The 24,908-nt window shown below is 43.1% G+C and overlaps 1 protein-coding gene across 1 annotated transcript in view; it reads left to right on the top strand.

The window, feature by feature from the left end:
• ABCA2 (ATP binding cassette subfamily A member 2) overlaps positions 1-24,908 on the top strand; it is a 569,797-nt gene that overhangs the window by 376,609 nt on the left and 168,280 nt on the right. The window contains exons 17-24 of the mRNA XM_085611149.1: positions 3,351-3,541; positions 4,769-4,919; positions 5,523-5,727; positions 9,288-9,452; positions 18,462-18,642; positions 20,736-20,948; positions 21,783-21,979; positions 24,476-24,658. Of these exons, the coding sequence (XP_085467275.1) occupies positions 3,351-3,541; positions 4,769-4,919; positions 5,523-5,727; positions 9,288-9,452; positions 18,462-18,642; positions 20,736-20,948; positions 21,783-21,979; positions 24,476-24,658 (1,486 nt within the window). The remainder of the gene's footprint in view (positions 1-3,350; positions 3,542-4,768; positions 4,920-5,522; positions 5,728-9,287; positions 9,453-18,461; positions 18,643-20,735; positions 20,949-21,782; positions 21,980-24,475; positions 24,659-24,908) is intronic.

Genomic DNA, 24,908 nt, shown 5'->3' with positions numbered 1-24,908 from the left:
CAGATGTTTTATTGTTGTTTTTTGTCTTTGGCCCAGCAAGCCCTATCAGTGAGCACCTTTTTGCCTTTGAATCACCTGTTGAGATGCATTTTATTAAAAATTTGACACATGCTTCCTCCCAAACCATTTATGATGCCACAGTGTGACCATAACTTGGTCTTGACGTTCGTCGAGCACTCCTTTCAAGCCAATGCACAGGCTCATTGTGCTTACTGGCCATAAACACTGTCTTCCTCATAGAGCTAACGTCGGCTTTATGTGCGAGTGATTCTAGGCTCTTGGCGCAGCTGCTTTACAACACCTTTTTTCTCTGACAACCTGGTGCTGAGGACTCGGACGGCCTTCCTGCCAAAAGTCGTGACTCCTTTCCATGTTTGGCAATCCATCTTTCTCCCAGCATTCTTTGCCCTGCCTCAGCCCTCAAAGAAGAGGAACAACTCCTCTGGTTTGAGCCCAAAAAAGCTTCAAGCTTTTGCATCCTATGTACCAAGAACCATTGGGCGGATGATCAGCTGTTTTGGGGTTCTCTAGGGCTAAGAAAGGAAAGGCTGTCCAGAATAGGACTCTGCCGAGGTGAATAGTTCTCTGCATTAAGATGTGCTACAGACTGACCAAAAGAAAGCATCTGTAAAGTCTGAGAGCCAATTCCACCTGGGCTAAGGCTGCCACCACTGCAGGAGCATGCAGTATGCCTGCTCTTGAAGTCTGTCAGGCTGCAGCGTGGGTGTTGCTGCATACATTCAAGAAGAACTACTGCCTTGACAGCCAGGTCTGACTGCAGGGGTGTTTTGCCCATTTGGCCCTGCAAGATTTCCTGCTCTGACCACTCTACAGACCCTCCACCATCGGGAGGCACTGCTTTGCTATGTAGTCTAAAGGTGTGGAATCTGTGGTCACAAGTATCCATTAGAAGAAAAAGTTACTTACTTTTGGTAACAGTCTTTCTGGTGGATAGTCTTTCTAACTGCAGATGCCTCACTGCCTTCCCACATACCTGTTCTGTGGAGTGTTTTTTTTTTTTTTACCATCTAAAAAGGTCCTAAATTTGAGATCTGCGCAGTGGTACTGGCTATTGTGTTGTGCTTTCCCTCTTAGGGCGTGGAGAAAATCAGGCAAGAAACTGACGCCTTGTAGGGATGGCGCTTATATGTGGCTCTGCGCTGTCTCTTCTGGGACAGAAAAAGCCAATGCAGAGTTTCACATCGTTGTCATAGCAGCGCACGTGATCACTTTATACAAAGTTTCTAACTCCAGTCTAGTGCTTGGGGAATATGCTGAAGGTGCGGAATCTGCATTTAGATAGAGTACCCACCAGAAAGTGCGTTAAGAAAGGTTAGTAACTTGTTCTTCTAAGCGCCCCCAATTATGGCAGATAAGGTAACTAAGCCCCAGAGACAATTTGTGATTTAATGTTAATGTTAATGTTGTAGACTTGTAAAGCGCACAGCTACCCCAGCAACGGGGTGTCCCGGCGCTGGGGAACCCGTCCTGGCTATCCCTGTGAGATGGTCCCTTTCTGGGTATCTCCAAGGTGAAACCAGGCATCCCCGGCGTCTGTGGGGGGCCGTTGTAGAGATGAGGCAAGCTGAATGCCCAGAGTTGCCGAGTGTGTTCCTGGTTAGAGTAGGTACCGAGGCGAGAATTATCGAGTCAGTTTTGACCCTGGTCCAGCGAGGCAGCGGTGATATACTGTCTCTCCTGGTTCATAAGTATCATTAAAGGCAGCTGTAAAGATGCAGTCATAAGTGAATAAAAACACAAAGAGAAGTCAGCCTGTTTTAATCGTCTCTGGGAAAGGAAAGTGATGAGAGGGTGAAATTAATTTAAAAAGAGTGGAAGCGGTGTGGTGAGAGAGACAGACAAAAATCAGGGTGACAGTGAAAAAACCCACACAGCTAAGGTCTCAAATATACTAAGAAATGAAATAGGGGGACAAGACTTTCTCAGGCGAAGTGAGCGGAAAAGAGAACGACTAAATGAAGAGGCAGAAAGAGTTGGAAAGAGCAGGTGTAAGAAGTAGAGGCCACTGGAAAAGAGTAATGTGTGTTAGTTGATGGCATGAAAGAACTCAGAGCGCGGGACAAAGAAGAAAGGAGGCAAAAACGAGAGAGCAAAGAGACACAAACCAAGCATTTCAGGTAAAAAGCAGAGTGTTTATCTGAGGGGCAGAGAGATTAAGAAGAAGGTCAGAAGAAAGAGGGAGACCCTAGTAGGACACATCAAGAATTTCTTATGGGACATGGGTTTTGGAAAGCGGCAATTAAATTGTCACTCTTCGAGATGACGTTATTTCTGCAACTGTTGGAGCGGGATCGAAAATCAGGTTAAACAATTGTGCGGCGAGGGTAGGTGAGCCTGCGCGAATTCATTGGAGTGCTGGACACTACCTGTTGGTGTCCATTTATCATGCCGGAGACTGATGAGGCTTACCTAATTAGGCCCTTAGGTTCCGTGACAACTGTCATTGTGTGTAGATAGCATTCCTTACTCTGGTCCTGAAGAATTGCCAATGATCCCTCTGACAACAAAGGCAAGAAACATGTCGACCTTGTGAGAGTAGTACACTACTAGGCCCCTCACCCCCACTGCACCAAACGACAGGAACAAAAGATCTCCGATAAAGAGCGCCATTTATGGGTGCCCGTCGGGCATTGCAGCTCCGGCCCGACGAGGAGCAGGCCCATATGATGAAGCATGACACCTAGCTTGCTGGGTGTGTGAGGGCTCTAGTTCCGAAGAGGGTCTTCCCCCTCTCGCCTTTAAATACAGGACATGCATCGCGATCCTGCACATAGAACCTAGTACACCCCTGACCTTGTATATCTTAATGCCCATAGGAACTGCATACCCTTCTTTAGTACTTTGCCTTGGGCACGTATGCTGGACCTAGAATAAAAGCCCTATTGTCCCTCCTCTTGTTGATCCAGATACTACCATGTCATGTTTTTTCAACCAGGTGCAATGTTTAACAAATCAAGCATGAAAGTGACTCAGAAAAATGTAATTGTGCTTTGGTTATGGCTGTGCACATCTAGAGAAATCATGCATAGGGCCTGATTTAGAATTTGGAGGCAGGTACTCTGTTATAAAGGTGACGCATATCCCTTCCTCCTTATTATGCGTGTATTGGATATACTACATTTGAAATAAAGTAGACCGGATATCCATCACGTTTGTAACAGAGTAACCTATCTGCCAAACTCTAATCGGGCCCGTAGTCTCCACCAGTTTGAATATTTCCCTTAGTTATGCCTTTTCTATGTTGGAAGGCGTAACTTTTTTCTTCTCATGCGTGGGAGTGGAATATATTTGTGCTATTGTGACCTCTTTGGACCTTCCTTTGTTCTCAGGTTATGAAGATGATGGGCTTGAATAATGCGGTGCACTGGGTGGCCTGGTTCATCACAGGCTTTGTCCAGCTCTCCATTTCCGTCACGGCGCTGACCGCCATCTTGAAATACGGCAAAGTCCTGGTGCACAGCGATGTCTTCATCATCTGGCTCTTCTTGTCTATTTATGCTGTGGCCACCATTATGTTCTGGTGAGTTCTAGCATCAGCAAGTCAGAGGCACTTGCATACAAGCTTCTCCCCTTTCTGTACAAGAGTCCTAATGTTATAAATGCATCCTCACAGGCTTGTAATGCTAATGAAATTAGCTCGATCTTGTTTATAAAGTAGGTCAAAGTTTAGGTGGACTCATACATTACAAGTTGACTAAAAATGGTGATTTAGACCATGTCATGATCACAGTCCATTTGTTGTGGAGTATATGGCCATGATTTCCAAGAAAACCATCTTCGCTTTGAACAAAGCCTCGATTGCAAGTATCCCAGAAATTAACATTCCCTGTGTGAAGTTTGGAGCAGCTATTAATAAATATAATACAGAGCGCACATCAGATAAAAGTCGGCTGGTCAAGCCTGTCTAAATTTAGCAAGAGAGAAAGGCCTGACAATTACTATAACCTGCAGATTTTGGTGTTTAAGGACCAGAATCTGCAGGTTGCACCCCATTTTTGTGCAAAAATATCAATAACAGACCTGATAAATTCCAAACTCTTCAGTGTTGGATTTTATCAGGTGAGATAAATATCGCCTTCGACACTTGGGTACTCATTACCACTCATAATGTCTTATTTCATTTCCTAATCCACTAAAATGGACATCCTAGGAGGAATCTTTTAGAACTTCCATTAAAAGCTTCTAAACTCTAACATTGCTGTTTTAATGTAGATATTTTAATACAATGAAGCCTACCCCCACTTTTGCAGAAGTTTGAGAGTTCAGCCGTCAACAGTTTTTGGAAGGGCACAAGCATGCTTCATGCGCTCTCCCTTAAATAATGTCCTGATTTACCCTGAAGATAATTGCCCACTGGAGGGGATGGGGAGGATATCTACAAAATAACAACAAATACTTCTCCCTAATAATTACTTTTTAAACATGGTAATACATCCAGGAATATACAAGTCCCACAGACCAATTTTATATCAAAATGTATTGTCAGAAAAATATACATAACTTCCTTTTTGGATATCACAAATCTATATAAAAATATATCATAAATACTTCAACATAGAGAGAGCCCCAAAAAGTAGATGAGGAACAGTGAAGTACGATGTACACATCAACAAAAACATTTACACCTTCTTTTGATCAATCACTCTGTACAGACCATCCTTCTTATATTCTCCTATGTCCATGTATCTCTTCTTTCTTCTCATTGTTCTGCATTTTTTATCCTCAAATCTCTCCCTACAAACTGCAGTTTCCTCGTGTCCGTGGTCTACTCTAAAGCAAAGCTGGCTTCAGCCTGCGGGGGCATTATTTATTTTCTGAGTTACGTTCCCTACATGTATGTTGCCATCCGGGAGGAAGTGGCTCATGACAAAATCACCGCCTTCGAAAAGTGTATTGCTGTAAGTACTTGTCATTTACATTGTTAATGTGTTTTCGCAAGTTAATTTTGTTCCCTGCACATTTTGTTGTATTTAATGTTTGCGCCGCAAGGTGAGTGTAGTAGTGGGAATAGAACAATACAGACTTGTGCTGCTTCTTCCCATAAATCAGTGATCCTGGGCTTAAACTAACCACAGGATTGTTTTCTAGGATGGTTAGGATAATATTATTCCCAACCTTCTAGATCTCGGATCTGTCTTCCTTTGTATGTTCGGATACTACTGAGTAGGAAGGCACTCTTCTGTACTCCTCCCTGCCCATGTCCCCACCTCCTACGTAGGATGATTGTGATGTCTAGGTCCTTACTGAAGAGGAATTCACTAGAACTGAAGTTCAGTGATTTTGTTATTCCAACACCCTCAGTCACAATGTGAATATGGGCTTATACAGTGAGCAATACAAGCTGATGGGTTTTGCAGGGGTGACCTGATTTTAGGGGGAACCTAACTTTTTTTAATGGCAGCTTATGTGCCTCTCTATCTCTTCAGAAATTTCTCTAACAGTGTGCTATGTTATACCTCTTCTCGATCTCCCATGTTTCCTCATTTGCTGGTCTGTCTCAGTCCCTCATGTCTACAACTGCTTTTGGACTCGGCTCCAAGTACTTTGCGCTATATGAGGTGGCTGGAGTCGGAATACAGTGGCGTACCTTCAGCCAGTCACCAGTGGAGGGCGACGACTTCAATCTGATGCTGTCCATGATGATGTTGATCATTGACGCAGTGGTCTATGGCGTGCTGACGTGGTACATCGAAGCTGTGCATCCAGGTACTTACAAGTTATCAACCCTTTGCCTGTGTCTGCTCTGTACTATGGTAGCCTGGTGACTCTATGCTGAATTTCTTTCAACCGCAAACATTTAGTATTTACACTCCTAAATTGTCAAACATTGTAGTGACCAATAGAATGTAAGACCCACTTACATGTGCAAATAATTGCCATGAAATAATTATGTTGAACTCAAATGCACATCTGTGTAGAGTGTGATCATCTAAGAGACCAGAGCTAACTTAAAACTGGGGAGCCAACCTCTTTATGAATGGCTCTGCCTGATCTGCCATTCATAAATTGGAAATCCTAAGTGTAATACAATATTGATGTCTAGTAATAAAATTACTTCTCTAGTTAGTAAGTAAATTACTTTATATTGATAAGTTAGCATATGTATGACTTGGAGGATTTTTTCTTGTACATGACCAAAAAGCTAGGAAAATTGTCAATATGTGAATGTAATACACATGATAAATGGTGTTCGAGACCGCCCCAAAGTTAACATAAAAATGGGTGAAGGTGACCTGAAGATGACCATTGACTCGAGGGTTGACTAGGAAATTTGTATGGACTAGCATAGACTGATGCAGTAAATGAGCTGTTCTTTGAATGGATACATGGGTTGGTATAGAGATGCCCAGATGTGTGTCCATGCAGAACTGACCAGTATAGAGAGATACATTAGTGGTGATACAGCATCTGGATGGTGAAGATGCACAATGGAAGTATGCATTATTAAGCAATTAGGAATTGTAGATGGGTAAATGAGTTGTTAAAGATCTCGCTAGAGTCAATAATTGCTTTGTCATTGGCCTCCCATTGAGGCCCCATGGTGTGTAATCAAATGTTTCATGGAGAAGTAGCGAGGAAAGTAAACAGACTATTAATTGAACAGTGCTAAGTAGATATACTTGGTGTCTGGCAGGCTATCAGAACTGTTGTTCAAGCTTCTAATCAAACCTAAGAGGTTTGTTCAATCCTCGTTCATACACGAACATTATTTCACCTTCTTTAGGGTTTTGTTTAGATTTTTTATGCCTGTGTCAGAAACAAACATGCTAACTTTCTCCATACTTTTACTGGATCCTCTCACCAGTCCCATATTGGGTTGGGTTCATTATTGCACTTTCTTCATCCTCCAGCCAGTCCCTAAAGTGGTTATAAAGTCTAAACTTTTTGCCATTAAGTCTAACTTACCTCATAGCCCTTGACCCATGACAGTGACTAAAGATACTCACCGATGCCATTGCACCCTGCCTCATTACACTGTGTAATCTGTCTGTTCAGGAGGTCACGCTCCATGCTTCTGAAATGAGGCCAGGGTTTTCTTCTATTAATGATGTTCAGAGCACATCCTGCTGTGCTGGCTAACCTCAGATACCACATACTTCTCTCATTCCCCTAAAACATTGTTGAACGTGTAGTGAACACACTACCTTCTGTTCCACATTCTAGACCATGCACAGTCAGGGTTTCGCAGGCACCATGGCAGGGAGGTAGTTTAAGTGCCACTTAATACTCTCAGGCTGATTTTATACAAAGAAGACTCTGCTGTCTGATTTTAGACAAAACACGATCTGCTGCTGTGGTCCATTTAGATCTCTCCGTGACTTTCACTACTGGTTCCCATGCCTTTCTTCTAGAACCCCTCTTACAGGGAGAGCTGAGAGACCAGATATGGAACTGGGTAGTTCCTGACCAATCGTTTTCAGGTTATATCTCTGATTAATGCCACACATTTAACTTGTGTTGGTTGTAATGGTTTTACTTTGAGCCTTACCATATCCAATATCTTTGTGGGCTGCCTTGCTAAACCTATTCGCTCTTTTGGTGTAAACTTTGTGTTTACGAAGATGTTCAGCTGATTGTACAATAGCAACAACAGAACTTTAGCGAGTATCTATCTGCTTCTGCTAGATGGATGGATACTAGTTCCTTTTGCCTTAACTCTAGAAAAACAGAAGTAATCGTCTTTGGCAGCTCCTCACGCACCTAGTAGGGCATGCTGATCTTGGTTTCCCTACTGTGCCCTTTAAATCGGCAAGCAATTGCGGAGTGATCTTTGACTCAAAACTCTCCCTAATGAGTGTATCACCCACATCACAGCCAGGATTTTCCATCTCCTCAAAATTGTTCTGCCTCTGCTCCTAACTGCATTTCAGTGAGACTGTTATTCAATCTCCGATACTCTCTAAATGAGTCTACTGTAACTCTACTTGTTGGACTCCCCATACCTCTTGCAGCATTTGCAATTGAAGCAAAAGTTTGCAGCCCATGTTCTGTTTGGCCAAGTAGATGCTCCAGCATCTATAGCCATTTTTGCTTTTTACATTGGTTGACAGTGACTAAACAGGCAACCTTTATGGCCCTTTGCCTCACAAGGACTTTCACAATCACAGGCCCATCTTTATTTGGAGTGTTTACTCAAGCCGCACCTTGAGGTCTTCTAGCAACAGACCTCTTATGCGCTGTAGAATTCAACATACCAGCCTGAGTGGATATGCCTTCTTAGTACTTACTACAAAGGCATGGAATGCGCTTCCACATTTTCACTATTTGCTGTCTGGGAAGCAACACTGAACTGTTCTCTAATCAGCCTCCCTGTAGTCTTGATCCCATGCAATGATCGTGGTCTCCTCTGACAGACCAATACTAGGACTTCCAGTACCCTGGTTGTCTGTCTCTATCTATCTTTATGAATTATATAGTAGATGCTACCATCTGCCAACCCCATTTCTCCTTAGAAGAATACGCTTGAAGATAACTCAGTAGTTCCAGCGAGTGACAATCAAAAAAAGTTACAAACCCTTTGGGTAGTAGACAATACTTCCCCTTACATGGCTTTATAGATGGTATAAACCATTAGAGTTTTATTTTAAACTGTAATTTGGATTAGATTGTTCTTTTGCTGTATAAAGCGGTACACCACGTAGCATGTGCAAGACTCCTATACAAAGGATCTCTATACGTTTTGTATACTGCAGTGACCATGGTATGTATGCTTAGAGTTCCATTTTCAAATGAAATGTGGTTATGGTTATGCAGAATTGTTGTTCGCATTTAGTCTTTTCAGCGTTAAAATTTCACCGCTCACTGTAATTTTGTTTTACCAGCTCTTTTCAATAGAACTTGTTTGGTGGTGTTCCCTTTCGCTGGGAGGAAATCCCTATTATCTTGCCACCCACTTTGTATCCTGCAGTTTTTTCCTCATCGTTGCCCTGCAAGCCGCTCCTCCAATCACAACTGTTTCTCTCTTTTATCCATGGCACACCTGCCTGTCCCTGGCCACTTCTTTCTCTCCGAGTAGAAATCCAGGAGAAGCTTTGTCAACAAAAGAGGCTGTGATAAAGTACTTGCTATCTTATCTCCATTTGAGATATAAATAGGAGTATCAGCTTACTACAAACTTTATCATTTCTTCTAAAATTATTTCTGAAGTATTACCCACAAAATGTTCACATGGCGTATGCTTTCTAGGTGACATGCTCCCTCTCTAGATCTTGGAGTCTGCCAATTTCTATTGCATGTTAAATGATCAAAGGTGTATTTCTTTGCAGGGATGTATGGTCTGCCTCGACCCTGGTACTTCCCTTTACAGAAATCCTATTGGCTTGGAAGTGGACGAATTGAAACCTGGGAGTGGTCCTGGCCCTGGTCCAGAACCACGCGCCTCAGCATCATGGAGGAAGACCAGGCCTGTGCCATGGAGAGCAGGCGAATGGGTAAGGTGGGAATACTGGAGAAAGTGTTATGTTTTCAGAATGCTATGTTAGCTACTTACATATTGATGACCTCTACTTGCTCAAAGTAAAATATGTTCCTGGTTGGAGCCCAATTGTTGATTATTATTGCTCCCAAGCAGCACGTATGTTAAAGGAGGCCCTGAAAGTTGTTCCAAGAAACCCCCCATACATACGGGCGTGTCGTACAGGATACAAGCAGGCTCTAGCTACCCGTAAGAGAGCTCTGAAGGAGGAGGCATGGAGGGAGTTGCTAGTCTAGCACATTAAGGAATGGCACACGGTTTTGGGGCATTGTCAACAGACCCCTGTTTTCCGAAGACACAGGTAACATCTTAGATTCCCACATCACGGAAGAGGAATGGGTGGCCCACTTTTCATCCATGTTTAAGGGTTCCATGGGTTACCACGACCAGTTACCCCGGGCAACAAACACTGACTATCTGTTTTTTGAGTTAACAGAGGTAGAGGCGGGAATTGCGGGCCTAACCAGTAACAAAGCTCCTGGAACGGACGGAATTCCGCCGGACCTTTATAAATCGGATCCATCTTTCTGGGCCCCGGTCCTGGCGGCTGTATTGAATGCAGCGGCCAGGGATGGTAGCCTCGAATCTTGGGCCATCTCTACCATCGTGCCAGTGTTAAAAAAGGGGGATCGAAACAGTACGCACTGCTATCGACCTATCTCTCTCATCTCTGTAGTTAAGGTGGTGGGAGGGATACTATTGCAAAGACTATCTTTATGGGCAGAGGAGCATAATATCCTTGCCGACACCCAATATGGGTTACGTGCGGGGAGGTCGACGGTGGCCCAATGTTTAAACCTTTACCTGATCCTTGGCAAGTACACGTTGGCCTGCCCAGGTACGATCTACATGGCCTTCATGGACCTATCTTCCGCGTTTGACTGTGTAAACCGGGTCAAATTGTGGCAGTCCATGAGGGCCATGGGGGTGGAGGCCTCTATTGTGGACTTTCTAATGGATCTGCATAGGGATACCAAGGCAAATATTAGATATGCACAGGATCTCCGGGTTTCCAAGGAATTCAATATTGAAAGAGGGGTGAGGCAGGGCTGTATTCTTGCCCCCTTTCTGTTTAACCTATACATCAATGATCTTGAAGGAGCCCTGGTAGCCACAGGGGCGGATTTCCCGCATGTAGCTCACCGGGGTCTCCCCGTCCTCCTATATGCGGATGACGCCTTCCTGATAGCGAGAACTGCTAGAGGACTCCAATCTTTACTAGACGCTTTCTTGAAGTTTATGGGGTCCCGTGATTTAGCGATTAATAATGCAAAATCCTATGTCTTGCAGGTAGGGGCTCGTTCCACGAAAAAGTATTCTTTTTCCGTAGGTTCTGCGAAGGTCCCCACAACATCAGTTTTTTCATACCTGGGGGTCCTGTTGGATGATCGCTTGAAGTGGGGGCCCCTTATTCTAAGCAAAAAGGGGGAGCTTATCCGAATAACTGCTGCCATTTTCAACCTTGCTGCTAAGATGGGGAAGCGCCCAATTGCAGCCTTGTTGAAAATCTATCAGGCTAAGGGAGTGTCAACTGCATGTTACGGTAGTGAAGTCTGGGGGTATACCACAACTGATGCGCTGCAGGTGGCAGAGAATAACTTTTTAAAGCGCCTACTGGGAATGCCAACCTGTTTATCTAACCTAATAGCTCATGAAGAACTGGGGGCCCCATTTTTAGCTGATACTATTGCCTTGCGTCCCCTAGTGTTCTGGCTTAAGTGCTGGTCAAACAAGGAGCTAAAGCTCACCCAGCAGATCCTAACAGACTGTATGACCCTGGAACAAATGTCCAGAATTCCATATTTGCAGTATGTTAGAGGTCGCTTTACGGAGATGGGGCACCCAGAACTTTTCTCAAAACCGTCAACTATAACAAAAAAGGATGTGGAACTGGTTTAAAAAGCATTTATTTGCACCAGGAAGCTAGAAAGAGATGAACAGGAATTATGTAAACCAAGTGTCCGTAAATTTCTGACCCTAAAAACCCATCCATTGGCTGAGCCATACCTTTTGGGAACATTGACCACCTATGAGCGGTTTTTACTGTCCAGGTTTCGTCTCGATTTTTTCCATCTTTTAATTGCCGTTCCGAAAGGGTGTAGCAGAGGACAGGTGTTAGCACCCTGTGGTTGCGACAAACTGTCTCCACAGGACCTGCTACACTTTGTTCCTCTGTAAATTCTATGAAGTACCTCGGAGACATTTTTTACTCCCCCTCTTAAAGAGGCTTAATTTTAACCAGGTTCGCCCAGCACTTTTGTATTTACAGCTGTTGAAACCAGACTGTATAATCTTTATTGTAGGCTTTCTGAAATCTTTGGTGAGAACCAGGGCCTGCCTGGAATATTAGTAATTTCAGGGGGAGGAGGTACTCATAGTTTTAAGGTATACCTCTTATGTGTTCTCTATTTTTAGCACAGAAACGTACTTATTGTACCTGCCATATTTTATTTGTAATCTTTTATGGCTATGGACTGTAAATTATTTTAATGTACTTTTTTATGGGATGTGTATACACATTGTGACTTTTATGGTTTTCACATTGTAAAACCGAATAAAGTTTTATGAAATGAAATGATTATATAAGTATGTCTCCGCAAAGTGAAAGGGCAGTAATGGTTGGGAGAAATCAGTATTGTTTAGGACTGCTGGTAAACCTCCTACTTCACTGGCATGGAACCAGTGCTTAATTTGTAAAAACATGAATACAGGGGCTCAGTGGTTTTCTGATGGAGGCTGCTTTTGAACGCTAGGACTACTGAATACCAAAACTGCCTAGGCTTGAGTCCACCTTATGCCTCTATCTTGCACTTCCTGTCTCTTTATCCAACTCCCGCAGGTTCTTTTTCATATCTCCTTTCCCTGTGTCTCAGTTTCCTATCTCCTTCCTCCATCTTCTTCTTTTCTACCTTTTTATCCCTCACTGTGGCTCAGAGTCTGCTGTTGAAATATAAGTCCCAGTCCTCTAAAATGAGTGTGAGTGAGGCTAGCTGCAAGCTCCAGCACAAATTCTAACACAGAGTAGCAGTGTTGGCACCAAAATCTCAGTATCATTGAATATCTATAATGTTTATAGAGAGGAGTGCAACATCCATACAACCAATACATAGTTGATTGCATACATTTGATCTTCTAGATCATAAAATCATAACAAATGCAGCTGACGCATATTTCGTGCTCTCGCCGCTTCTTCAAAACTCACAACAAATCTGTTCCACGCAATAGCCACAAAAGGTAAAATCACAGTGCCAATTTAACAAAATTTCATAGAGATCATTATTAGAATAGCCCACATCAACCCTTTTGTTGTGTTAAAAGGTGACTTTCGTGAACAACATCTAAATCATCATGGGGCAAAGTTCAGTCGCGAATAGTTGCCATGCTAACCTGTGTTACTGAGATCAGCAAAGTAATATGACATAACATGGCATATTATCTGCTGAAATTTCTTTCTGCCTCCACATGGGCATGAAACAGAATAGGCTCAACTTTGTAACTGTGATGATTTATTGTCAACAAAGACTTTCATAAGAAAGTCTGTTGAAGAAATAGGTATTCAAAGAGTCAGCAAGGTTGGCTCAGTGTGTAAATGTTCACTGCAGGCATTTCTTGTGGCGTGCAGTTATGGAACTGAGCCCTAGCAATGCCATCTCAAACGTTCATGCGTTCCAGTTTCATAAATTGGATATTCATAGCACTTGTTAATGACAATCACTATAAAAATTAGGTTGTTGTTCATGAAAGGTTATTCATGAAATGATATACTACACTGCATGTCCTCAGTGCCCCTTAATATGTTTTACAAGTAAACGAAAAAAGAACTGAATCACGTCTAAATAAGGTTAACATATATTTTCAGGCCCAGGAGTAGATTGACAAAATATTTGTACTAAAGCTTACATGCACAAAGTGCGAGCACGTTCTTATGCACAGTGGAAATTCAGTTGTGTACACATGCTCAGTGCAGTGCAGTTTGCTAGGATTGCACACAGACTTGCAAGTTCTGCTCTGACTTGAACAATCATTGAAAACCCCTTAGGTAAATATTTTTTTTGAGGCATTTATTTATTTACCTTTAGTGAAAATACTGGAAATTATGAGTTTAGGATGGATGGATAGACATTATTAATTCCTTGTAGACCACTAACTACCCCAATAACTTGACCCTGACTGCTGTGAATTCATATCCTCCTCACAGACCCAACACTACCCCTCCCCTGAAGCCCCCCCTTTCTCCTTCCCCCTCTTTGTCTGCAGACACCAGTGTCCATAGGCCAACCTCTTACAGGAAACCTTGAAGCGATACATCACATAGGACCAGAGAGGCTGGAAGTAATCCCTAAAGATATCACCAATACTTTCCCAATCCGTCCCCTGTGCCCCACATGAGCTCCAACTCACCAAGGCCCCTTCTCCCAGGCTAGATATGTTCACATGTTATCCCCCTTAAAGTGTAGAAAGGTCATGTAATGGTCATAGTTACATTTACACAGCCTCCCTGAGTTGCCTGCAAGTTGGCCACAGTATCAGTCCTTTTGGAGTTCAACAATGCATTACTCAGGGGCATATTCACTTTGTTGCACAGTTTGTTCTCAAATGCATTATCTCTAGCACCATAATGCTCCGAGCTCCCTTTGTGGTGCCTATGTAGGGCCCACTGACCATCACCTTATAAGTCTCCCACTTCGCGCAATTAGTTAAGATTGTTACATTGAACTATATACCTTCAAACATCAGCATAGAAAGCAGCCCCATCCAGCCAGATGGGCCTAAACCTTCATGTCATCATTGGCTGCTTGTGGTTACTTTTAACGGTGTCCACCTTCAAAAGCCCATGATCCGATAATTCAGATACCTTCCATATGAGAAGTTCTGCAGATTGTCTTCCTGTCAGCAGGTAGTCCATCCCAGAGTAAGAGGGATGGAGAGATAAATGATAGGAAAAGCCCTCTTCTCTCCATGATGAATGCACCACTCTTCTTCCAAAAAAATGAAGTGCTGTCATCAAGGTAGGGAGATTTTTAGTTGCAGCACCTGATGGTCTGGAGTGAGCCTAGATGTGTTAAGAGACGAGTTAAGAATTCAATTGAAGTCACTCATCCAGATAAATTGCAGGTTAGCAAAAATGCCAGTGATTCCAAACTTTTACATACTTTAAGAGGAATCATTGACAGTAGGGACATATGAACACAGAGGAGGTAAGTCACCCCATTAAATAAGCCCATTTGTATGTACATGCCTACTGGTATCTTGCCTGTCCAATCACAAGAAAGTTGACTGATACAAATGTCCTCCCTGTTTGGAGGATAAACTCTTGGCAGCAGCTATGCTCCAGTTTGACTCCTGCAGCATTACTATTGCAACCCTCATTTTCTCGAGATAGGATTTGATCCCACTACCCTCCATTACACCACGCATTCCCCCTGATATTCGAAATTACCCAGAGTGAAGTTGTAAACACCACTCCCAATCATGTTCGAACACCATTCCCAGCCTCCATCTGGTAGTGATAGCTCTTAATATACCTTCGCCACTCGCCTGGATCATCACCACCCTTGCAGTGGCTAAACACAATACTACAAAGAAACTCAAACAAGTACACCCTCCCCTTCACTCCTTTGGATCCACCCAATGCAACCCATTCGCAAACTTGTTAAACCCACTCTAGCCCTCCCAAAATCTACCGAACACATGTGCAGGTGTATATGAAACATGGTCTAGCCGGCAGAGAGCAAAACCAAATCTGGCCACCAATTTGAAGCAGCTAGGGCGGAGCATAAGCAAGTATAAAAATAATGGAATCAATATAATTTGCTAATAAATCTGTGGCTACCACCCCCCACCCTCCTCCTTTGACAACTTTCTCCTTCACATCCTTTGTCTTGTCAAAGAAATAAACTGCGTACTGTACTATGGGTCTTGTAACGCAGTCACTTTATTTAAAAGCAACACAATTTCAGCCCTCTCCATTCAACTGATTCTCAGCAATATCCAACAGTCCTGCATCATTAATGTACCACTCACATTTCTTTGGGGTGAATGTCTGACTCCTCTAAAATATTTCCTAGTTTCTTAAGGCAAACCGCTCCCTCTGCTGCAAGAGGAATCTGGGTTCTCAGCCCAGTTCCATGCCTTTGCAGGGCAGTGAATTACCAGGGCTTAACACTATAAATGGGCCACAACGTTTTTGGATAAAAAAAACTGAGTCAGTCTGTCTGGGTTTCACCTCGTCAATGGACCTTCTTGCCTGCTTCACTGCCTTGGTGCAGTTAAGTAAGATAGTCATTTTCACATTCTAATGCAAGATTGCCCCCTGCTATCTGGCGGCTTGCAGCATTCCATTCAGGACTCCAAGATTAAACAATCTAGAAACTGCAGTGCATTCGGGGAGCCCCGGGGGTGGGGGTGTCAAGATAAAGCTCTATGATCCCTCTCCACTGACGAAAACTTTGAGTTGCACGTTACTGTAATGATTGTTGACCGCCTACCTCCTGGAGCGGTTGCATCAACATACATGTACAGGAGGTGGTCATCTCTAATTGGGAACTAGCCTTCACATCCTATTTAGAGGTCTTTGTGACCATGATATTTTCAGTAGTTTTGTGCAGGTTCGCAACACTTGTTCCCTCCTACCCCTTTTGTGAGGCCCCAATATGATCTCAATCTGGCCCACACGTCTCTTATGTGTTCTCCCTCTTTGCCCCTACACAGTTGTTTTCTTGACTATTAAAACAGATTTTCTTGTGACCATTACATCATCCAGGAGGGTCAGCGAGCTTTAAGCTTTCTCAGTTCAGCCTCTGTACACCAAATTTTTCATTGACAAATTGGTTCTTCGGATGTGTGCATCTTTCAGTCAAACGTTGTCACACCATTTTATGTCAGTCAGAGCATTACTCTGCCTACATTTTTCGCTGTACCTCATCCTTCCAAGGAGTAGGAGAAGCTGCATTCCCTATATCCGAGGAGAGCTCGCTCTCTTTTTACATAGATTGCACCAGAGACCATTGGGTGGACAATCAGCTCTTCATTGGATTTACTGCAGCGTAAAAGGGCAAGGCTGTGCAGAAGTGGACTATCTCTACATGGATTCTACTTTGTATTAAGATCTGCTGTACATTAGCTAAGAAGTAGCCTCCATTTGGCCCATTTCACCTGGGACAAGGCCGCTGCTCCTTCGTTGGCACGCGAGGTACCTGTCCTGGAAAACTGTTAAGCCACTATGTGGGCGTTACTCCACAATGTTCACGAAGCACTACTAATTGGTCAGTCAGGTCTGTTGAGATGGGCATTTTGCCAGTTCGGTCCTCCTGGATTTTCTCATTTGAGCCAGTACACAGACCCAGCTCTGGGGATGGATTGCTTGGGTATCTATTCGAAGCAGAGGAATCTGCAGGCACCGCAACGTCACTTTCAACCCAGACGGTGCCGACGAAGAGTCAATCGACACCACCTAACGGCGTTCAGAGGTACTGCTCAGCATTTTCCCGATCCAGTCTGACGCCTGGGGAATAGTCTAAGGTGAGTTAGTGTCTTGCTCCAGGGGGTTTGCAGCAGCCAGACCAATAGCAAGGCCCAGGACCCTATCGGGCATGGAGAGGTCAACCAGCGGGACAGCAATTAGAGACACCTCAAATGAAGAAAATTCTCAGAAGACCTTGCATACCACACTCACTTCCTCCGGGAGATCTAGGGTTCTGGGAGATGAGACCACAGAAATGGCTCTCAGGCTTCTCCCAACCAATACCGAGCAGTAAAGTGGCAGTCTGGGCCAATCGTGGCATGCAAAACGTTTTTACAGTAGAGCATTTGGCAATATACATCCACCATAGGAAATCATTGGGAGGCAACCAGTGATGGTTTATTCGGGCAGCCAGGGGATCACCTCAGTCATAATGTCTTTAAATGTGTCATGGGCCCTAGCACAGGCGATGCCACTCTCATTGACTCATGCCGTCATCGGAGGACAACATCTGAGCTAGGCGGAAAATTTGTGGAGATGGCCAGCTTGATTGCAATTTATTTCTGTTTGCAGTTCCTCTGCGGGGTACAAAGGCTGCTGAACCGCAGTTGTTGTCACAATCCCTCAGCCCCCCACAGTACTAGTCAAGCGGTACAAGATACACTCGTAGCATTGGAAATGTACCCAATGTGGCTCATTGACTGCTGTGGCTCTCGCATCAAGATGGGCTGCATTGGATTTACATTCTCATGGGGAGGTGGGGCACGATAGCTTGGTACCCAAATCTCCACATATTCAATATTTACCCTCACATCAGTCTGGCTTAAACAAACCTATCGAGCTAGAAGGTCGCAATGCATCTCCCCCTCACAAGCATTGTAACATTGTTACAATGTCCGATGTAAAGCAAGCAGGAGTTTGCAAGTGTGATTCAAAGGTGTGTATTTGGAAGGTGTCCGATAGGAGAGCTGAGTGGCACACCTGAGTCCATTTGTTGGGCTCTGATAATTTTGTGGCGAATCTGATGGTGCAGTTAGGCATGCTGGTGTCACAGAAGGGTTTTAGATTGACCAGGTGTTTATTGTATGCATGGCGGAAAGTTGGCAGGCGTGTGTAAGTACTATATGAGAAGAGCGCATCATGTGTGAGGGTAAGAGATGTGCGACAATCATTTTACGGTAAACTTGATGCTGAAGCGAAGTAGAGCACTTTCTCTGAAAGATGTACTAGAAAGTAGTGCAGTTAACACATTACACATACCTACTGTGAGGTTTAATTTGGACCACAGGTTGAAGTAAATGTAATAGCCATGGTTCCAGTGTATTCAACACGGTTACTCACCTACACAGAGGCATCAAACGTTCCCAACATTTTAGCATTCCAGCGGGATAAGATGGAAGTTTTGTCCATTTCAGAATTTCTCTTGTTCCATTTTCATAACAAAGTTTCTTTGGACTCCTTGTGTATCCCACACCACTGATAAACATTTTCTACTCCTTGCAGAAGAGACTCGTGGGATAGAGGAGGAGCCAACCCACCTCCCACTGGTTGTGTGCATAGACAAGCTGACCAAGGTGTACAAGACGGACAAGAAGATGGCCCTGAACAAGCTGAGCCTCAACCTCCATGAGAACCAAGTGGTGTCCTTCCTCGGACACAACGGAGCTGGCAAAACCACCACCATGTAAGTTGTCCTAAGGGAGCCTTCATGGCGCAAACATTTTATATGCACTCTTACACCAACACTTATGACCGCAGAAGTAATTAAAGAGTAAGACGGTAGCATGTGGGATTGTATATGCTTGCCTGCTACATACACTAGACATAAGCCATCATTATAGAATACCGTGTTGCAGGCTAAACTGTCCCATTTGTCAGAATACATTATATTCTATGCTATATTCAATTAGTAAATTCTTGTAATTTAAGTTGTATTGTATGTAGAAAATTAGCTTTTCATTTAATCTTTGTTATTTTTCATGTTTCTGATGCTTGCTGTCTAACTAGATCCTCCTGCGTCATACAATAGTTAAAATATTTCCATAGAATTTACATTGTGAATGTTTTGCGTAGTTAGATAATTTTTCCTTTATTTCTAATGCTTCATATTAAATAGAAATTATGAAAAAAAAGCGAACACTTTTTTAAAATGTATCATTTAATTACAAGGCCATTCTTAGCGTTTATATGTAGTTTAAACTAACAACAATCAATGGTTCAGATTGTGTGTCTAACATCACGAATAATGCAATCTGTGGGGCCACAAGACTGACCCTTTTGGCAGTTATTCTTCTTCCGTCCTACAGAGACCTAGAACACGTGTCCTTGGAAACTTTTTGAAATGTTAAATTATGGATTCAATTTCATTAAATATTTTTGATCAGTTTATCTGAACTTTGCTGTGAATCAGTCAAGGCTATAAAAATGGTCGTCAGTTTCATTTGTAAACATATACAAATATGTATTATCAAGGGATAAAAGTGTGGACATTTGTCATTCTGTTGCAAGTTAACATGGATTTACGCACCAATCCAGATTCAGCTTATATTAAAAGACTATAGGATATACATAGAGAGAGAGATAACAGAATATTTCATATGTTCTATTTATGGGTGTTGAATTTGTGCCCAGATAAACCTTCTCTTCTGTGAGTGCTTGTGATCTTGCTCCAAGGGCACTCACCTGTTAAGGATCCTTTTTAATAAGCATTTGACTACATGCACATCTTTAAGCGCTACTTCAACAGTTTGTTTACTGTTGGATATGAGACATCTTAGCAACAATATACATTGTGCTGTGATGTATACTCTTTGTAACAAGACGATTACATTCATGTTTCAGCAGTGTTTCTAGTATCATGGCTGTATATTCTTGCATGCAATCCTTTATCAAAGATACAAGGCCAAGATGTCCTGCACAATGTGAACAACACCAGTAGACAAATTTCCTACACAATGCCAATTTTACAAACAATACCTGAACAGTCCAACTTAAATTACTTAAGGGAATTTGCATCATGGGGTAGCATTTTGTGTTTTCTTTTTTCTTACATCTATTATAGAATACTTTTATCCTGGTTTTGCTGTGGTTCTAGAGTCTCCTTACTTTTTCAAATTACAAATCTCTTCCAACACCAGAGATTCCTGCACATTCATATAAGGTTTGTCCTCCACGGTGTTGTAAAATTGCCAGTCTGTTTTTTTTTCAGCGACCCTGTCCAGGTGCATTGATTTCATATTGGGTACCAGTGGAAGTCTGGTAGCCCTTGCTGTATCCATGAGTGAGGCTGAAGGAACATTATTGGGTTCCATGTGCCAGAGAGGAGGTAGTTCCACCGGGTGGACATAAAACCTGCTCAACATTATGTGAATGGGCAGTAAAGTGGTGGTCAGAAAATCGAAGGTGTGACAGATGAAATCACATTAATGTGCCAGTCTGTCTCCTCTTCTGCCCCCCCTCCCCGCCTCAGAACATCCACAAAGACATGCAAGGCAGCAAACATATTTAAGTTGTTAGTGCTTCTCAAATTGAAAACAGGCTGCAGTGCTTCTAAGACTCAATGTTTATATATGTTTAATTCCATTTTTGTAGGACTTATGTGGGTTTGGGTCTTCCATGCTTCTTTACATTTGTATTCAGTTTCTCGAGAGTCACCTAGTTCTGGATGACCGGCTGTGAGTATGAGTGTTTTATATGTCAGCACAAAGAAGGATGGCCAGCTCTGACCTCTGGTCGCTTTGTTCTAGCATGTTGAACATTGCCTTAATTTCCTCCCAGGTCCATTCTTACCGGCCTCTTCCCTCCCACCTCTGGCTCTGCCACCATCTACGGCTATGACATCCGCACAGAGATGAATGAGATCCGAAAGAATCTGGGGATGTGCCCTCAGCACAATGTACTTTTTGACAAACTTACGGTGGAGGAGCACCTCTGGTTTTACTCCAGACTCAAGGGTATGGCAGAGGACGAGATACGAAAAGAGATGGACAAGTAAGGATCCTTTCTTTCTGATCATATCCGCAATGACTATCTCTTTCTCTATTCATATTCCGAACTGTTGCGGCTCATTATTTTCTGTTTAGTCTTTGTAGCTTTTTTATTTTATTTTCTTCTTAAGACTTCTGTTCTTCTAATCTCTTTCTCTCTGCATACCAGTTCCTTTCCTCGTTCTTCCTTCTTTCCCCAATTTGCTCTCTCCAATCATTTCCCTTTCTCTTTTTCTTTCACTTACTTCTCTCATTCCACTTTGCTGCTCTCCTACCTTGTTTCCCTGCTTTCTCTTCTTATCCAGCCTTTTCGTCCCTTCACCTCTAACCTCACTTTCCCCTTTGTTTTTGTTTTCTCTCCTCTGGATACACTTTTTCTGATATTTTCTCGCTTTTTCTTTTTTCCCTGGTCACTGTTGTCTTCTTTACTTGATGACATCTTTCCTCACTTCTCTTTCGCTGTTTATGCTTTTTTTCTGACCCTTTTCCCTAAATGTTGCCTTTTCCTTGCTTCTATTTTGCTTGCTCATATCTTTCACAGCTTTGACCCCTTTTTCTGCTATCCTTTTAATTGTATTATTTTACACGTTCTTCTGTAGTCCTCGCCTTCACCTCCACTGCATTATTTCATTCTACTCAGTGAATGTTTGCTCTTAATGTAAGGAATTGAATGAAATGCTAAAATTGATGACTCCCACTCTCCCATTATTTCATATCCATGCCCACTTACTGAGTTTCATTTTCTCTCCGTCCTCCAACCTGTGTGCCACTATATTGTTTGTATCCTCTTTCTCCTGTTCACATTTTGTTTTGCATTTTCCTTGTTTGATCTTTCCAGAATGATTGAAGATCTAGGACTGTCCAACAAACGGCACTCCTTGGTGCAGACGCTTTCTGGTGGGATGAAGAGGAAGCTATCTGTAGCCATTGCCTTTGTAGGGGGATCTCGGGCAGTTATTCTCGATGAGCCAACTGCGGGGGTTGATCCTTATGCACGTAGAGCCATCTGGGACCTGATCCTGAAATACAAACAAGGTGAGATGTCAAGAACCACAGTTTGGTGGGGCTCAGCAAAGGAGGAGGCCATCCTCATACTGTACTGCTGTTGACTTGATATTAGTAGGGACTCTCTCTGAGGCTAACATGCGGAAGGGGCCTGGTATAACAAGAATTATTGGATGCAGCAATATATGTTACATTAGAGGAGTGGGGACAAGACTGGGCAAGTGCAAGGATTATTGGTGCCATAGGCGAATCTACATTTTGAGCAACCTTTTCCCAAAATGCTTATAGCAAAAATCTTAAGTCTCCTTTGCTTGAGGCATCCCATGCTATTGCTCACAATTGCATTCTTGTATCAATAATTCTAGCCGCAGGGTTGAAAATGAGTGGCTGCTCTGGAAGAAGGTATATAAGAAAGATGTTGGTTGGAGGGGTGAAAATAAAGTTATGGAGGGAAATCTTTGAGGGCACTACTTTTATGAGGGCTAAAAGAGAAAGACTGCAGCCACTCGAGTTTGCTCAGGCATTCATGGTTACATGAAGATATCCGAAGAGACACACTGAGAAGAAATTGAATCGACCACAAAACACTGCTCTGCAAAGTCACTAAAGATCATCCCTAAAGCAAGGCAGTACACCTATCACTTGATTCAGAAGATCAACCCGCTGCAAAGAATTGTACACCATCCCTCAAAGGAGAATTCTGCTTCAGCCTGTCCCATAGGAGCACAGATAAAGCAATATTCTAAAATCCAGCTACTACAACATGCACTTCAGCCATTCCAGTCCAAAAATTGTCTGACCACAAGGTCCCATGCAGTATTCACAGGAAACCTAGACCATGGCAGAATGCATCTAGCAGCACCACCTTAAAAAACGAAGTCCTGCCTACAAAACAAATTAAAATTATTGTAGGTTGTCGCTCAAACTAAGTGATAAGCCACATCACCTCATATTTACAACACAAGCTCTGCCTCCCAATCCAATCATCAAGCCACCGTCATCATACCTCACTTGCAAAGCCATCCATGGAGAAGCTGCCACCACCACATCAAGACAAAAACGCAATTACCCATCTGAGCCATCTTATGATCCAACAACCAGACACTTTTAAATTCCCCACTCTTCTGAATTAACTTTATTCACCTATAACAGCCACCCTAGCATACTCACTGACGAGCTCCATAAAGCCCCCAAGATACGGCTCTTCAGAGAAGCAATCTTGACCCACGCCTCTCTCCAGAGTGTTTGGATGGCCATGAACTCTCCTTACACAAAGGTCAGGAAGGGTACCAAGCAAGAGTTCCAACTCCTTCAAGGGCATTATTGCCTACCCATCCACCCCCAGACTCCAGGAAACGACATATGCCAAGAAGTAGGAGATGATTTAAAGAAGGGGCCTTATTTATCTAGCCAAACAATTATATTGTACTCTTCTCCCAATTTAGCTGTCACAGGATAGTGTAAGGCACCCAGAGGTGGTTCTGATGAGTCCTTTGACTGACCATTAGGCTAGGAAAGCTGCAGCAAAAACATGTCGATCAGCTAAGAGAGATGAGGTTACTTCCATAAGTCACTGCATGTACATCACCATCGCTTTTAATCTTGTACTAGTGAACTACAGCACCATTAAATCTATATGATACAATCACCGGATTCATTTTAACACATAGGAGACCAGTATAGGAAATGCACATCAAACTGTGTTAAAAATATATATGCATGTAAATGTATATATTCATCGAAGTGCTGGGGATGAACCCACCAAGCAACTTGTTTGCTGGCAAAGAACACCCCCTGTGTTAAAGCATGCAACTTGGAGTGAGTGAAAAGTGTGCATCCTTTTTAAAGAGTGTCTGAATCGAGAATTCATTACTGTCCATTCCATATTTCAAAATATTGTTCCTTTACAGGAGTAGTACAGCATACGTTTAGGTTTTGAGTGTTCTGGGAGGAAGAACTGAACTGTCCTTTCAAAAAATATCCCTCATCCCAATTTTGTTAGAATTGTACATGCCATGATACTGAAGAAGCCTCCTCTGTAGTGCACACTTTTAATAGGCTGGCACGTGGACTCATTTTTCTGCTGAATCAACTTTTAGGGGTACCAAATTGTTGGTAGGATTTTCCCACATCAGTACACTACCATGCCAGTACACTGACTGAGGGAGTTTGCAGTAGAAACAGGGAAATTCTGGTAATTATTAAACATTAATAGAGAGTTTGGCATTCTCTAGCTGGTGCCACCACATAGTGGTGCTGCTGCTCCTGTGGCGCCCAGTTTCCTCCAATCTGGTGATTTAGTCTTTGCTGGAGTAGCGTCATTGTGTAAATGTTTGTCCATGCCTGGGGTATGTTGGTTGTTATTGAAGCTACTGTTAATGCCTCCCTCCATGCGTATGGGAATCCAATGAGTTTTTTTCATTGGGTCTACCTGAGGGATATAGTTTGGATATGAGAACTTGGTGTGTTATCAAGCCTTCAAAAGACCATGACATTCCAGACTACTGTTTTATGCCCCCTTCACAGGGCGTACCATCCTGCTCTCCACTCACCACATGGACGAGGCGGACCTGCTGGGAGACAGGATTGCCATCATCTCGCATGGAAAGCTGATGTGCTGTGGCTCACCTCTGTTCCTGAAGAGCACATATGGGGATGGCTATAAGCTTACACTCGTCAAGAAGCAGTCGGACACCAGGCAGGTTTCAGGTATGTCTCCACAGTCTGGACCATTGGTGGGGAGCATGCAGGTTTACACTACTTGTCCAGGTTGATCCCATTCAGACAATAGGTGTATCTAGCCTAAAAACCAGAATACTCCTGTACACCTGATCATTTATTCAGATCCAGAAAAGGTCAGTTGCTGGTGCCCAGACTTTTTCGACAGGGACATGGTGTATATTCTCTGTCGAGTTTAACATTAGAGTAAGCGTGTGTTTGAATTAGTTATACAGACATT

The sequence above is a fragment of the Triturus cristatus genome, chromosome 1_2 (genome assembly GCF_964204655.1).
Source record: "Triturus cristatus chromosome 1_2, aTriCri1.1, whole genome shotgun sequence".
Classification (NCBI taxonomy): Eukaryota; Metazoa; Chordata; class Amphibia; order Caudata; family Salamandridae; genus Triturus; species Triturus cristatus.
Note: the sequence above shows the minus strand (reverse complement) of the source record. Positions and strands in the feature narration are given on the sequence as shown.